The sequence below is a fragment of the Dendrobates tinctorius genome, unplaced genomic scaffold (assembly GCF_039654945.1).
Source record: "Dendrobates tinctorius isolate UK_male_01 unplaced genomic scaffold, ASM3965494v1 ptg000107l, whole genome shotgun sequence".
NCBI classification, from domain to species: domain Eukaryota; kingdom Metazoa; phylum Chordata; class Amphibia; order Anura; family Dendrobatidae; genus Dendrobates; species Dendrobates tinctorius.
The window spans coordinates 40,498,883-40,514,558 of NW_027361775.1; the positions used below are offsets into that span (position 1 = coordinate 40,498,883).

The 15,676-nt window shown below is 42.0% G+C and overlaps 1 protein-coding gene across 1 annotated transcript; it reads right to left on the bottom strand.

Annotated features, from left to right (window-relative positions):
* Positions 1–11,282: 11,282 nt before the first annotated feature.
* On the bottom strand, positions 11,283–12,733 carry SST (somatostatin). Its single transcript, XM_073589392.1, has 2 exons — positions 12,518–12,733; positions 11,283–11,772 (listed from the first exon to the last, which is right to left on the bottom strand). Exons 1-2 carry the CDS (start codon positions 12,650–12,652, stop codon positions 11,560–11,562), a joined length of 348 nt encoding a protein of 115 aa, XP_073445493.1. The 5' UTR covers positions 12,653–12,733; the 3' UTR covers positions 11,283–11,559.
* Positions 12,734–15,676: the final 2,943 nt, after the last annotated feature.

The following is a 15,676-nucleotide window of genomic DNA, read 5'->3' on the forward strand; positions in this document are numbered from 1 at the left end:
CATGTTATCTGGGGATACGGTACCCTTTCTAACCTTTGTGCAATCACGTGCAATCCATACTGGGCCTAACACTGTCTGAGCCTGCCTCCTGAGACATATATTTTGAATGTGTACGCTATCCATACATGTTATCTGGGGATACGGTACCCTTTCTAACCTTTGTGCAATCACGTGCAATCCATACTGGGCCTAACACCGTCTGAGCCTGCCTCCTGAGACATATATTTTGAATGTGTACGCTATCCATACTTGTTATCTGGGGATACGGTACCCTTTCTAACCTTTGTGCAATCACGTGCAATCCATACTGGGCCTAACACCGTCTGAGCCTGCCTCCTGAGACATATATTTTGAATGTGTACGCTATCCATACATGTTATCTGGGGATACGGTACCCTTTCTAACCTTTGTGCAATCACGTGCAATCCATACTGGGCCTAACACCGTCTGAGCCTGCCTCCTGAGACATATATTTTGAATGTGTACGCTATCCATACATGTTATCCGGGGATACGGTACCCTTTCTAACCTTTGTGCAATCACGTGCAATCCATACTGGGCCTAACACCGTCTGAGCCTGCCTCCTGAGACATATATTTTGAATGTGTACGCTATCCATACATGTTGTCTGGGGATACGGTACCCTTTCTCACCTTTGTGCAATCACGTGCAATCCATACTGGGCCTAAAACCGTCTGAGAATGATAGATGGGGCCCACCATACACTGGAACATTCCAAAGGTGGACATCAGACACTGGAGCAGCATTTACAGGGCCCATTATACACTAGAGCATTAGAAATGGGGCCCATTATGTTTGGAGCATTATTTGGGCCCATAAGACAGTAGAGCTTCATCCATGGGGACCAACATATACTGTAGCATTATGTGGAGCTCATCATATACTGTTTCAAACATTATATGGGACCAATGATTCTGTATGGAGAAATAGATGGGCCTCGTCATGAGTTGTAAAAAGTGAGGTATTTTTCATTGTACTATACCGCTATTTCTCTGCCGTATCGGAGCATGATGAGTTGTGGTATGTGTTAAAGGGGCGCTCTTTCGCCCAGGGCACATGAAAACCTGGAGCCATCCCTCCCCCCCCAAAGTCTGTAGCCAAATAACCCCCATTTTTCAGTGCGTAACTTGTATTATGAAGTTAATTAAGGTTGACAAGCTTAAGTAAGAAGAATTGATGCTTTTGGCATTCAAATGGGCACTGTTGGTGTGTTTCCTGTCCTCCTCTCACTGCCGACTTTTATTCCCCATTGACTTACATTGGGTTTCGTGTTTCGGGACGACCCCGACTTTTCCCTATAATCGGATGATCTTGCTCGACCCGACTTTTGGAAAAGTCGGGTTTCACGAAACGAAACGCGACCCTAAAAAAACAAAAGTTGCTCAACTCTACTCCTAACTACTTTTTACTGACTTCCTGAAGCACTAAATTGGTTTTGTAACCTCATTGAGCTTTGAACTTCATAGCCAAGTGTATCAAATCATGAGAAAAGGTATTTAAGGTGGCCACTTGCCAGTAGTTCTCCTATTTGATTCTCCTATGAAGCGTGGCATCATGGGCTCCTCAAAACAACTCTCAAATGATCTGAAAACAAAGATTATTCAACATAGCTTTTCAGGGGAAGGATACAAAAAGTTGTCTCAGAGATTTAACCTGTCAGTTTCCACTGTGAGGAACATAGTAAGGAAATGGAAGAACACAGGTACAGTTCTTGTTTAGCCCAAAAGTGGCAGGCCAAGAAAAATATCAGAAAGGCAGAGAAGAGGAATGGTGAGAACAGTCAAGGACAATCCACAGACTACCTCCAAAGACCTGCAGCATCATCTTGCTGCAGATGGTGTCACTGTGCATCGGTCAACAATACAGCGCACTTTGCACAAGGAGAAGCTGTATGGGAGAGTGATGCGAAAGAAGCCGTTTCTGCAAGCACGCTACAAACAGAGTCGCCTGAGGTATACAAAAGCACATTTGGACAAGCCAGTTACATTTTGGAAGAAGGTCCTGTGGACTGATGAAACAAAGATTGAGTTGTTTGGTCATATAAAAAGGCGTTATGCATGGAGGCTAAAAAACACAGCATTCCAAGAAAAACACTTGCTACCCACAGTAAAATTTGGTGGAGGTTCCATCATGCTTTGGGGCTGTGTGGCCAATGCCGGCATCGGGAATCTTGTTAAAGTTGAGGGTCGCATGGATTCAACTCACTATCAGCAGATTCTTGACAATAATGTGCAAGAATCAGTGACGAAGTTGAAGTTACGCAGGGGATGGATATTTCAGCAAGACAATGATCCAAAACACCGCTCCAAATCTACTCAGGCATTCATGCAGAGGAACAATTACAATGTTCTGGAATGGCCATCCCAGTCCCCAGACCTGAATATCATTTAACATCTGTGGGATGATTTGAAGTGGGCTGTCCATGCTCGGCGACCATCAAACTTAACTGAACTGGAATTGTTTTGTAAACAGGAATGGTCACAAATACCTTCATCCAGGATCCAGGAACTCATTAATAGCTACAGGAAGCAACTAGAGGCTGTTATTTTTGCAAAAGGAGGATCTACGAAATATTAATGTCACTTTTAAGTTGAGGTGCGCATACTTTTGCACCGGTCAAATTTTGTTTAAATGCAGATTGCACATTTTCTGTTAGTACAATAAACCTCATTTGAATCCAGAAATATAACTGAGTCCATCAGTTATTAGATATATGAAACTGAAATAGCTGTTGCAAAAACCAAAATTGTTATAAAGAAAAAAGGTTAACATTAATTGGGGTGCCCAAACTTTAACATATGACTGTATATATATAGCAAAACAACACATAGACCAGCTAACCTCCGAGCTCTGGATGGTAAATACCTGTTTCCTCTGTGTTGCACGGACCAAGACAGGGAACAAGTCCAACAATGTAGAAATCAAGGCAGAAAAGTCCAGCAAGCGGAAACTTCAGGTGGTATAATAAACTCCAAGAATTTTTATTGCAGAAAATTTAAAAAATCCAGAGTTCAGAAACAAGATGCAGACACAATGCTGAATAGACTACACGTTTCGGCGGTAACAACTACCGCCTTCTTCACGGTCTCAAAACTTTTTATTTTTATTTTAAACTCTGGATTTTTTAAATTTTCTGCAATATATATATATATATATATATATATATAAGAATGTATGTGTGTATGTGTGTGTATAGACCACACCCACTCCACATAGCCCCAACCAATCACTAAGCATGTGTGTGTATCAGCTGCGCCCACTCCACATAGCCCCATCAAATCACTAAGCATCTTTCATTTCACCAGATCTGTTTAAAAGAAACTGAGCTGTGATTGGTTGCTATGAGCAACAGTTTTCTCTGTAGACAGTTGTGGTAACTGAGGCCTATTATTCTTATTATTTCTATGGTGTTATTGTACTTCTGTAAAGCTGGAAATAACACAATTACCGTGCTAACACAGACCATCCTCTGACACAGACAGCAGGGGGAGTCCAGAATCAGCAACTTCTCTTTGTCTGGCGTGAAGCATCTCATTAACTTAAAACTTCAAACACCGATTAAAAAAAGAAACACAATATGGATTTCTCCAATTCGGGTATAATTTTAATCGGTGTAACAGCGCCAACCTGACAATGATGGCTCTGACAGGATGATGTGGGATATTAGGGGTAGTAGTCCGGTGGCTCTGACTGATGAGATGAGGTGGGATATTATTGGTAGTAGTTCAGTGGCTGTGATTGGGATGATGTGGGATATTAGGGGTAGTAGTCCGGTGGCTCTGACGGGATGATGTGGAATATTAGTGGTAGTAGTCCAGTGGCTCTGGCTGATGGGATGATGTGGGATATTAGGGGTAGTAGTCCGGTGGCTCTTGCTGACAGGATGATGTGGGATATTATGGGTAGTGGTTTGGTGGCTGTGATTGGGATGATGTGGAATATTAGGGGTAGTAGTCCGGTGGCTCTGACGGGATGATGTGGAATATTAGTGGTAGAAGTCCGGTGGCTCTGGCTGACGGGATGATGTGGGATATTATGGGTAGTAGTCCGGTGGCTCTGGCTGACGGGATGATGTGGGATATTAGGGGTAGTAGTCCGGTGGCTCTGACGGGATGATGTGGAATATTAGTGGTAGTAGTCTGGTGGCTCTGGCTGACGGGATGATGTGGGATATTATGGGTAGTGGTTCAGTGGCTGTGATTGGGATGATGTGGAATATTAGGGGTAGTAGTCTGGTGGCTCTGACGGGATGATGTGGAATATTAGTGGTAGTAGTCCGGTGGCTCTGACGGGATGATGTGGAATATTAGTGGTAGTAGTCCGGTGGCTCTGGCTGACGGGATGATGTGGGATATTATGGGTAGTAGTTCGGTGGCTGTGATTAGGATGTTGTGGGATATTAGGGGTAGTAGTCCGGTGGCTCTGACGGGATGATGTGGAATATTTGTGGTAGTAGTCCGGTGGCTCTGGCTGCCAGGATGATGTGGGATATTAGGGGTAGTAGTCCGGTGGCTCTTGCTGACGGGATGATGTGGGATATTATAGTGAGTGTGACTATGCGAAGAGGTCGGGGCTATACACTCAGCTTTAGATATATATATATAGATAATCATTATAATTTGTTATAACTCACCGTAGTTAGCTACTATGCCCGAGCAGCGCCGGGCTCTTCAGTTAGTGTCATAATGAAGGCTATTTTCCATGAATCCTTTTACTGGATTTTGCATCTCCGTAGAATTCATAGGTCCCCATAGCAAAATTCTAGTTACGCCCCTGGTGACTGACAGCTGCATTCTCCATACACCTGCATGGAGAGTGTGTTCAGTATGCAAGTCATGTAATAATGCCCAATAGATAGTAGCAAAAGGAGTCTAACTAATAAAAGTATCTCACTCTGTAACAGGAAGTCTGCAATGACAGGACAGTGCATGAATATATGTAGACACAGTGTGCATATACAGTAAGTATAGGTCATTGTTTTATAGTTTCAGTCTCTAATTTTTCTAGCCCTTTCTTAAATATATTTATCAAATATTAAAAGAAATACAATAAAACAAATGAAACATATTTCTTATCTAAAATTGTGATAGAAAGTAATATCTAAACATTAAAACCTCTTTTAAATAAACTCCAAATAGGCTAAACCAGGGGTGGGGAATCTTTTTTCTGCTAAGGTCCATTTGGATATTCATACCATCCCTCGGGGGCAGTACTAATAGTGCACTAACTCCACCCTCAAAGTACATCCTGATACTGGCACTGGTGTCAGGATGTGATCTTTCATTGCATGTGCCTCAGCGCTCAGTAGGGAACATTGCACGTGTGTGCTCACAGAGCAAGAAGAAATTAATGGGCAGGCAGCCATCAAGATATAGCAGTCCCCGGGAACCTACTCACGGGCCGTATAAAATACCATAGAGGCCTCGGGCCTAAGGTTTCCCACCTCTGGGCTAAACAGTCGGCAGGTAAAGCCACATTGCACAATTTATAACCACCTATTTAAAAAAGGAAACTAATATCAAAGCAACATCAGGATTAAAGGGAATCTGTCACCAGATTTTTACTATGATGAGAGCAGCAGCAAAATGAGACTCAGATTCCAGTGATGTGTCGCTTATTGGACATTGTAGAATTTAATCTCTTACAAGCAGGGTCATCATTATCTTTGCTTTAATTATTGTATAATCTTTAACATTGTTACTTATGACTGTTGTATATGGACTGTTGAATTGTAAAGCGATGCGGAGTATGTTGGCTCTATATAAATAAAGATTATTAATATTTTTATAGAACTGCTTGCTGTAGTTTTGATAAAATCACTATTTTAAATTATGCAAATCTACCAGTTTTCTGAATGTTGATCTCTATAACCCTGCCCACGCCACTGATTTACAATTTTCAGTGTACAATGTACATAGCCAGAAAACTGCCAATTATTGGTGGTAGGGGGTTATGCAAAGCTCTTGAATATGGAGGACTACATAGCTGTAGGTTTACTAGTCCTTTAGTGATAATCTCCTGCTGAAAAACTAGCGATTTTCATCAAAACTACAGTAAGCAGCCATGTAAGTGACACATCGCTGGAATCAGGGTCTCTGTCTCTGTATTATGCTGCTTTCAGATAAAAAAAAATAGTGGCAGATTGGCTTTGATAACCATTTTTGCCAGTGTTTTCCGATGCCGTAGTGATGAGCCACAACATAACATAGCACCACAACACAACCTACTTAACAAAAGTCATAGGCCTCAGCATAAGAAGGAGTGCTTTCTTTGACAAGGAAAAACCTAGTTATCCCCTCACTCTCTTACAGTCAGATATAACTACATCTCACTGTAGTCATATAAACTAGGTAACGACATAATTGCTCTAATGCTGGGAAATGGCAGCTTTCATCTGCATCTACCAGTATTCACAGCTGCTGCTTTATGCAGGTGTAAGTTTCCCTGACTGCCTTGTTGTTTTATGGTCCAATGGTCACTCAAGCAAGCACAATGATTAAAAATACTTTGGTTTCCAGTATGCTAAACAAGAAAAACAATTCTCTGATAAGTGTACAAATTTAAAGCCACATCTGTCCTGAAAGATGCATACAAACATATGGAGAGCCTAAATCATTATCTACTATAAATGTCATATTTTTGCCTTGACTGGAACTACCACAGTCCTTTTGGAGTGAATATATTGAATTGAATAGCATGACCTCATGCAATAATGTGGCACCCCAGTGTCCGGTTGCCACGGTGACATTGCCTCCCTCTAAGGCAGTGTTCCCCAACTCCAGTCCTCAAGAGCCACCAACAGGTAATGTTTTCAGGATTTCCTTAGTATGGCCCAGGTGATAATTGCAGTACCTGCACAGGCAATAATTCCATCACCTAGGCAATACTAATGAAATCCTGAAAACATGACCTATTGGTGGTTCTTGAGGACTGGAGTTGGGGAACACTGCTCTAAGGGGTGATGTCATGACTGAAGGCAGGGTGGACATGCCAGGTAACAGTGCACATGTCAATTCCTGCTCCAGGCCAGAAAGGGCGCTTTTGTATAAGTTCTGGCCAGCAGGTGGGGTTAGTGAGTCAGAAAGGAGTCTGCTTAGAAAGTAAACAGGAGAGTTTCATGGAAACGGGAGCCAGCTGGAGCTTGTGACAGGACAGTGAGAGAGGAGAGTTGGCAGTTGGTCGGTGGAGAGGGAAGGGACAAGAGCAGGAACAAGGGCTCTGGGGAACTAAAAGTGCATATAGCTGACCCCAGAGTGGAGTGCTGATAAAAAGGGACGCCAGAGTCCTTGGCTGGACAGGTGCTGGATGCACTGACAGCTGAATCTGGAGGGCAGGGGACTGCAAGCTCCCTGGCCACACCGAACACCTGAAGGCACGGCAGCAAACCAAGAGCCCCGGGGCTGACAGTGAAAAGGACAGTGCCCATGATATAGGCTCACACTGTCTGCCATACAGGTTAGAAACCATCACGCAGGAGAAGGCTGCAGCTTAGCTACAAGCAGCAGGGACCCGAACAGAGAGCGCAGAAGGAAGGTCCCCAACCCCACCTGGCAGGGTGGATCCCCAAATGCCTCCAGGCAAGCCGGACTCAATCCGTCATCTGTAATTGGTACCCCAGATTGCATCTACTTTCAAGTAAAAGGTAAAGAAAACTGCACATCCTTGTGTACTTCACTTATTCTCTGCACTCCAAAGTTCAACACCATCTGAACAATCAAATATATTTGCCCCAGGGCCCTGCTCTACCCGTGGGGAGCTGAAGCATCTTTGCTGCGTCACCATCAGCCCCAGTGGACCAAAACTGCAGCATCGGCCACACATTGCTGAACACCACAGGTGGAGTCACGATTAAACACCACATAACTATCCTCTATTTTATGACACGGCCAGGGCCATGAAAATGGATCATGGCCCTATGACGTCCCGCACAGAACTGTCCGGTCCGATTCCGAGTACCCTATGGTGGGCACGTCAATATAGACGAGGAGAGAGAAGCAAAAGCTTAGTGTCCTATGTAGAGTGCTGCTGTAATGAGTGAGACTGCAGCTCTTCATAAAGCTTCAAAAATGGCGCTCCAGTATTATAACAGTATCATGGGCAGACCTGAGATAGAAGCAAAATGAGCATATACCCTGCTGTAAGTAAATAGTAATAGTACGTATAAATGACATAAGATACTTAGTAAACATTGCCTTTGATCGAAACAGCATAAAAGCCCATAAAACCCAAGTCCTGCTCTGCCTCCAACTACATTGATGTCGCCTGATACTAGGTGAGGTTTTAATATTAGTGGATAGGCCTGTCCCGATTGGGTGCACCTTGTCGCGGTCGGATGGCTTTTACACTTTATTTGATCAAGAACAGTGTTTACTAAGTACCCAATGTTATTTATATGCACTATTGCTGTTTTCTTACTAACAACAGGGTATATGCTCATTTGCTTCTATCTTACGTTTTGACTGTTAAGTGACCACAGTGTGAACATGCTCTTATACGTTTCATGTACATTTATTCATCTTGCTCACTTATAAACCGTCATTAATTTCACAGCGTTTTACAGACATTATCGACACTGTCTGCATTGGGGCTCACAATCTGGATTGCTTATCAGTTAGTTTGTTTTTTTTTTGAATGTGGGAGGAAACCAGAGAACCCAGAGGAAACCCACTGCTAACCACTGATATCAACTTATGTTGCGGCTCATTTCTTTGGTTTTGCTGTATCGCACACAGTGGAGAATCAGTATGACAACCACACACTTATTTTGATACCATATTATTCATGTCTGCTGCTTACTTGTTGACTACTGGTTCTTCAATGTAGCTGGAATTTGCCTCCATAGACAGAAATAAGATTGCTTTCCATAAAATTATGTGATCAGCAATACTCTGCTATTACTCTTTAACACTGTAGTGCAAACTTTCATAGGGCAACAATTGCTACATAGCAGTGGGGTGTTGGTTTCCAAAGGTGATGTATCAATCTATTGCAGCAGTAGAAAATTATCCACGGCACTCACCCTTCTTTTAATCCATAAAATTCCTCTTTATTTCCTACACATACAGCGGTGGGATAACAAACAGCATACACAGACTGTGATCATTTCACACAGCGTTGAGAAAGCACCACATGGTGTGAAATGATCGGACTTCGATGTTTGTCCTCCCACTGTTGTATGTGCAGGAAATAAAGAGGACTTTTATGGATTCAAAGAAGAAGGATGAGTGCCGTGGATAATTTTCTACTGCTGGAAGAAATACTGGAAAAGTGCTACTAACTGGATTTATATGTAGGTTTATACTGTTCAAGCAGGGAAAGGGTAATAATAACATAGTAACATAGTTAGCAAGGCCGAAAAAAGACATTAGTCCATCCAGTTCAGCCTATATTCCATCAGAATAAATCCCCAGAACTACGTCCTTCTAAAGAACCTAATCACTGTAAGATACAATATTGTTACGCTCCAGGAAGACATCCAGGCCTCTCTTGAACCCCTCGACTGAGTTCGCCATCACCACCTCCTCAGGCAAGGAATTCCAGATTCTCACTGCCCTAACAGTAAAGAATCCTCTTCTATGTTGGTGGAAAAATCTTCTCTCCTCCAGACGCAGAGAATGCCCCCTTGTGACCGTCACCTTCCTTGGTATAAACAGATCCTCGGAGAGGATCGATTTATACCAAGGAAATAGGCACCGAGTTTAGAACTTATCTCACTAGCCCCAGGAAGGATTTGTTGGGACCAATCTGTGGTTTAGTGAATGTACAGAGAGACTAGGAGAACAAATTGCCTAAAAAGTGGCTGCATTCACACAGATTGGCATTTGTCCATAACAGGATTTGTTCAGCTGATATAACCAGAGAAAGTAGCAGTAATACATAGTACTGGGAGACAGACTTTTCCTCCATTTTTCTCTCCACCTGATTGTGTGTTCTGAGCAGTAGACCCCATCAATGACGTTAATATGTGCAAACGGGATATGTAGATGAGGGTGGAGATTTCTTAAGAGGAGAAACTACGTGTTAACCGGTGCTTGTGGTTTTCACTGGGATCAGAGCTTTCCTATGCAAGCCAATCCCTCAACCATAAAAACACTGCAATATCACCTGCACTCTATGGGTGGCATGGAAATAAATGTAAAAATGCCAAATTAATACAGAGCTTGAATTTGGGGAGGAAAGTGTGAATGTACACTGGAGTAAAGTAAAGCAAATCATTTTTTAATAAAATAAAAAAGACAAACAAATGATAGTGATGGACTAATACTGCTATTAATGTAGAAAATAGACTTTTTAGTTTTTTTTTCCTACATCTTCTTTAAATAGCTTCAAAAAGGAGCCAAATAATGTAACCATTCATCATTCTGACTATATATTGGATGATTCTGAGTATATATATATATATATGTATATATATGTATATATATAATATATACTGCTCAATAAAATAAAGGGAACACATCCTAGTACATTGTGTTGTTTAAGTGTTCCCTTTACGTTTTTGAGCAGTATATATATGTATATAGTGTGTATATATATATATATATATATATATTATTGCATGCTTAATATTATAAAGGTGCAGCCTAGAAAAGGAGAATTAGAGCATCCACTTCTTTGCCAGCAGCCTTTTGCGTGAAAAGTAGACAAAGTACAAGAAAGACAATGTATAATACAAAGTAACCTATGGCTTGCTGGATTTATATAGACACAAATAGTTAACAATTAACCATTTCTAGTCCCAGCTACTATGGAAATGAGGACTTGGAGATCTGAAGACTACATTAACCCAGTTGCATCCATCTGCCTCGCTGCCACAGACAAATATACATTGCAGGAATAGAGCTGAATGCCGAAGGGTTAGACAAAGTCACTTCTTTTTAAATAGCACCCATTATATTCAATGAGGGAACAAGTGAAACGAAGACAAGTTCAAGCCACATATTACGCAGAATAATTATATCATTATAGTCTTTTTTTTTTGCCTTAGGGCTTTTCACGATAAAAGATAACCAACCGGGTATCGTTTGAATTGTTGCATTGATGTTAGGGATAAAGGAGAGAATTAAGCATCTACTGACTTAGACAATGTAAATTGATTACGGCTGGCTTCTTCTCACTGAATTCTGTAAATTTGCAAGATGTTTGGTCCAACAATCCCGCACACACCAGCATGAAGGAGTTAACTTGCTTTACTGTCTGATAACATGGCATTCATTGCTTTCTCTGCTACCTTACAAAAGATCTGACAAAAGAGAAATGAATACTTTGAAACACGCTTTATTGCAACAAATAATTAAAAATAGTACATCTGTGAGAATTGAAAAGTGCATATAAGAACTATCGAGAAATCACGACCCAAGCAAATCATTTACAATTTCAACTGAAAGTTTTATTAAACAACTCAAAAATTAACATTAGTATTCACCATAACTGTGAGTGGTATTTACAGTCTTCGGCTCCTGTGGTAAAGGCTTTGTTTTTGGGATTTAAGGAGTAGGAAAAATAAAGGATCAAATGGCAGGGAGAGGTTGGCGGAGGCTAACAAGACGTGAACGTTTTCCAGAAGAAGTTCTTGCAGCCGGCTTTGCGTTCTCTGGGGGCCAGAACTGGACTGGAATTTGCGGACCTCTCAAGTTCCAACCGCACTTCGTCTTGCTCGGCTCCTCGGGGCAGGTCGTCGGATTCCAAGGCTTCATTTTCTGTCTGCGATGGTTCTGATAGCAATTCTGCCAAAAAGTATTTGGCCAACTCCTGTAAAGAAATGGAGCAATGTATTAAGTTACAGACATGTATTACAGCGATGCGTCATATCGGGACCCCATTGTCTCAGAAATATGTCCACAAATGAGCAATCAGACCCAGTATATAACAGGAGCTGTCCATGGTGCTGTACACTCGCCGGTCCAGATTACAAGCCTCCTATATGTATCCACTCTTATATAAGTTGCTTTTTCATTTTGTCATCATTGATTCATTCATCATAATTATTCATTATTTCATCTTTTCATTTTCCACATTTTCCATTACTATAGTAATGATATTGCTATACAATGCAGTGAAGAAATTAAGAGGCTTAATGATATAGACCACTGTAAGGACATTTAATGCAGAGACCGGGAGATCTACATCAGTGAAAACTTGGACTTCTCCATATTCTCAGCACCTGGAGAGCACATTAGTCTCAGCACCCTGGACAGCTCAGTTGTTTCAGCACCCCAGGGGGCTACATTGGGCGTTCATGTCCAGTACTGACTTGTGACAACATTCTACCTAACTCTATGCATGGCTCTGAGGGTCATCAGAGGAAATAGACCCCCACAGTTATGTGTCAGACTGCAGCTCTAATTATACCGTCCTGTACACATTTCTATACAAGGAGATACTTGGATCCACAGCCCTAACAGTTAAGGTTTCCACTTCTCAAAGCACAAAGTGGAGTGTGAATAATAGTGCTACCGCAGAAAGTGAGTAAAGGTGGCAGCGGATCGCTCCTTACCTGCTTCCCTGCTTCTGCCAGTGACTTCTGCAGGAACTGGCGGAGTCTCGGGTCTGTGGGCGCAGCGGAGATGGAGCTGACAGCCAGGGCCAGGGAGAGCAGGGTCAGGGCGCAGCGCACTCGGCAGGACGGCATGTCTTCAGGGGCTTCTCGGGCTGATGGCAGACGCAGGGCTGAGAGACTTCTGCTCCGGGGATCTCCTTAGCCCCCTTTTAAGCTCTCCCCGTGACGTCAGCGCTCCCTCCCCCCTTCCCTGAGATAACCACCACTTTTACGCACCATTACCCAAAGTAGATAAATCACTGGAGCCACCCAGATGAAAAAGAGCCTGAAAGGGATTTTTGTGCTGTTCTTCCTCCCCAGACTGTAATGTGTGTACAGTTTGCTCTGCCTTATCAAAGGTTTGATTCCTGCAGCTCCTTTAACCCTGTGCATGCCGGCGTCACTCTCCTGTCCATCGGGGGTGTCATGTCGTTAATTGTCGGTGACAGACTGATTCTTTAGCTCCGGAGCGTCACCTGCACGGGATCTGCGGACACAGGCAGCATTGATGGAGACGGCAGCCTGTGTGAGGGGCCGACAGCTGCACAATGGGGGCAACCTATGGATCAGGCCAAATAGTCATCATGTGGTCTATGGGGTTATAAACACAATGTATACAGGGCCGCGGCACAAAAAATGGACCGGGCATAGAAAGAGATCACATAGCAAAACCAGACAGCTACTTTTGCATGGAGTACTTTCTTTTAACAATGAAGCATATTATTTAATAACAAAAATCAAAGATACATAGATAAATAGCTAGATGATAGATAGTAGATACATAATGCATAGACAGACAGATAGATAGATAAATAGATAATGGATAGATAAATAGATAGACAGACAGATAGATATGAGACAGATAGATATGAGACAGATAGATACATAGATAAATAGATAGCTAGATGATAGATAGTAGATACATAATGCATAGACAGACAGATAGATAAATAGATAGCTAGATGATAGATAGTAGATAGATACATAATGCATAGACAGACAGATAGATAGATAAATAGATAATGGATAGATAAATAGATAGACAGACAGATAGATATGAGACAGATAGATATGAGACAGATAGATAGATAAATAGATAGCTAGATGATAGATAGTAGATAGATACATAATGCACAGACAGACAGATAGATAGATAAATAGATAGATAATGGATAAATAGATAGACAGATAGATATGAGACAGATAGATAGACAGACAGATAGATAGATAAATAGATAATGGATAGATAAATAGATAGACAGACAGATAGATATGAGACAGATAGATATGAGACAGATAGATAGATAGATAGATAGATAGATAGATAGATACGAGATAGATAGATATGGGATAGATAGATAGCTAGATAGACCGATATGTGAAAAAAGGGAAAAAGCAGCACAAAAAATAAACAGACAATGCGGGTGCAAGCCTTCCAGGCATATACCAAACCTCAAAAATAGTCCTCAAGATGAAAGCAGCACACCAAAAGAATTCCAGTCAAAGTGCTATTTATTAGCCCATCTGGCTAGTTGCCCATACAGCTTGAGAAAGGTCCACAACTCCCAGGACCGAAACGTCACTTTATGGACAACTAGCCAGATGGGCTAATAAATAGCACTTTGACTGGAACTCTTTTGGTGTGCTGCTTTCATCTTGAGGACTAGATAGATAGATAGATAGATAGATAGATAGATAGATAGATAGAAAAAAGGATCTAGGTCTGTTCTTAATATTTATTGGCCTTTCTGTCTATCTTTGCCTTCATGTCTATCTTGCTCTGTCTCTTCTCTTTCTTCTGTTTGTTATTATTATTTATTATTATATCACCATTTATTCCATGTGAAAAGGGGTATATATAATAAAAACGAGTACAGTAATCACAATAAAAATCACGACTGGTACAGGATGACAGAGGACCCTGCCCACGAGGGCTCACAATCTACAAGGGATGGGTGAGGATACAGTAGGCGAGGGTAGAGCTGGTCGTGCAGCGGTTTGGTGGATCGGTGGTTGCTGCAGGTTGTAGCCTTGTCAGAAGAGGTGGGTCTTCAGGTTCCTTTTGAAGGTTTCCATTGTAGGCAAGAGCCTGATATGTTGGGGTAGATAATTCCAGAGTAGGGGGGATGCGTGGGAGAAATCTTGTATGCAATGGTGGGAAGAAGAGATAAGAGGGGAGTACAGAAGGAGATCTTGTGAGGATCGGAGGTTGCGTGCAGGTAAGTACCGGGAGACAAGGTCACAGATGTATGGAGGAGAAAGGTTGTGGATGGCTTTGTATGTCATGGTTAGGGTTTTGAACTGAAGTCTTTGGGTTATGGGAAGCCAGTGAAGAGACTGACAGTGGGGAGAGGCTGGTATCATCTCTCTTTCACAAATGTTATTGTTTTAAACTGACTAATGCTGTGATAATTACATTAGCAAATCCCTACAATTAGAAATTCAGTATAGTGCTTCTGATTCACTACGTGGCTTACCCCATGTGCAGGACATCGTAGCAGCTTAGTTATTCATGGTGACGATCACTTACATAATGAGTCAGTTAGTTAGCTGCTAGTGGTCGTAACCATGGATACCTAAGCTACTGCAATGCTCTGCACATGGGATAATCAACATAGCGTATCAGAAGAACTATACTACATTTCTAATTGGTGGTATTTGCTAATATTATTATTATTACACCTACTACATATTGGGATAGGATCTTGGAGATGGGAATACCCCTTTACATTATCCAGCGTTAGGTAGTTTAAAACAAAAACATTTGTGAAAGAGAGATGATACCGTGATAACAAACAGAAGAAAGAGAAGAGACAGCGCAGGATAGACATGAAGGAAAAGATAGACAGAAAGAACAATAAATAGAAAGACAGACATGAGGTTTTCACTTAAGAAAGAAGTGTCTGGTGTTTGTTCTCCAAGTTAATATCCTAGAAAGTTACTTGCCACCTACTAGCAAGGCAGTAGCATAGCTACCGGGGGGGCAGAGGGGACAGTGGCCCCGGGCCCCGCACTCTGAGGGGGCCCTCCCGGAGCTACACTACTGTAACTGTATTGGTGTGCACAGGGCTCCGATAGTTACATTCTGTGGCAGAGCAGGGAGAATCAATCTCCCTG

Bases quoted from the DNA above. Each gene is read 5' to 3' on its own strand.
- SST (XM_073589392.1), bottom strand. From the start codon at position 12,652: ATGCCGTCCTGCCGAGTGCGCTGCGCCCTGACCCTGCTCTCCCTGGCC. The intron at 11,773-12,517 runs GTAAGGAGCGAT...ATTTCTTTACAG, and splicing joins TGGCAGAAGCAGGGAAGCAG to GAGTTGGCCAAATACTTTTT.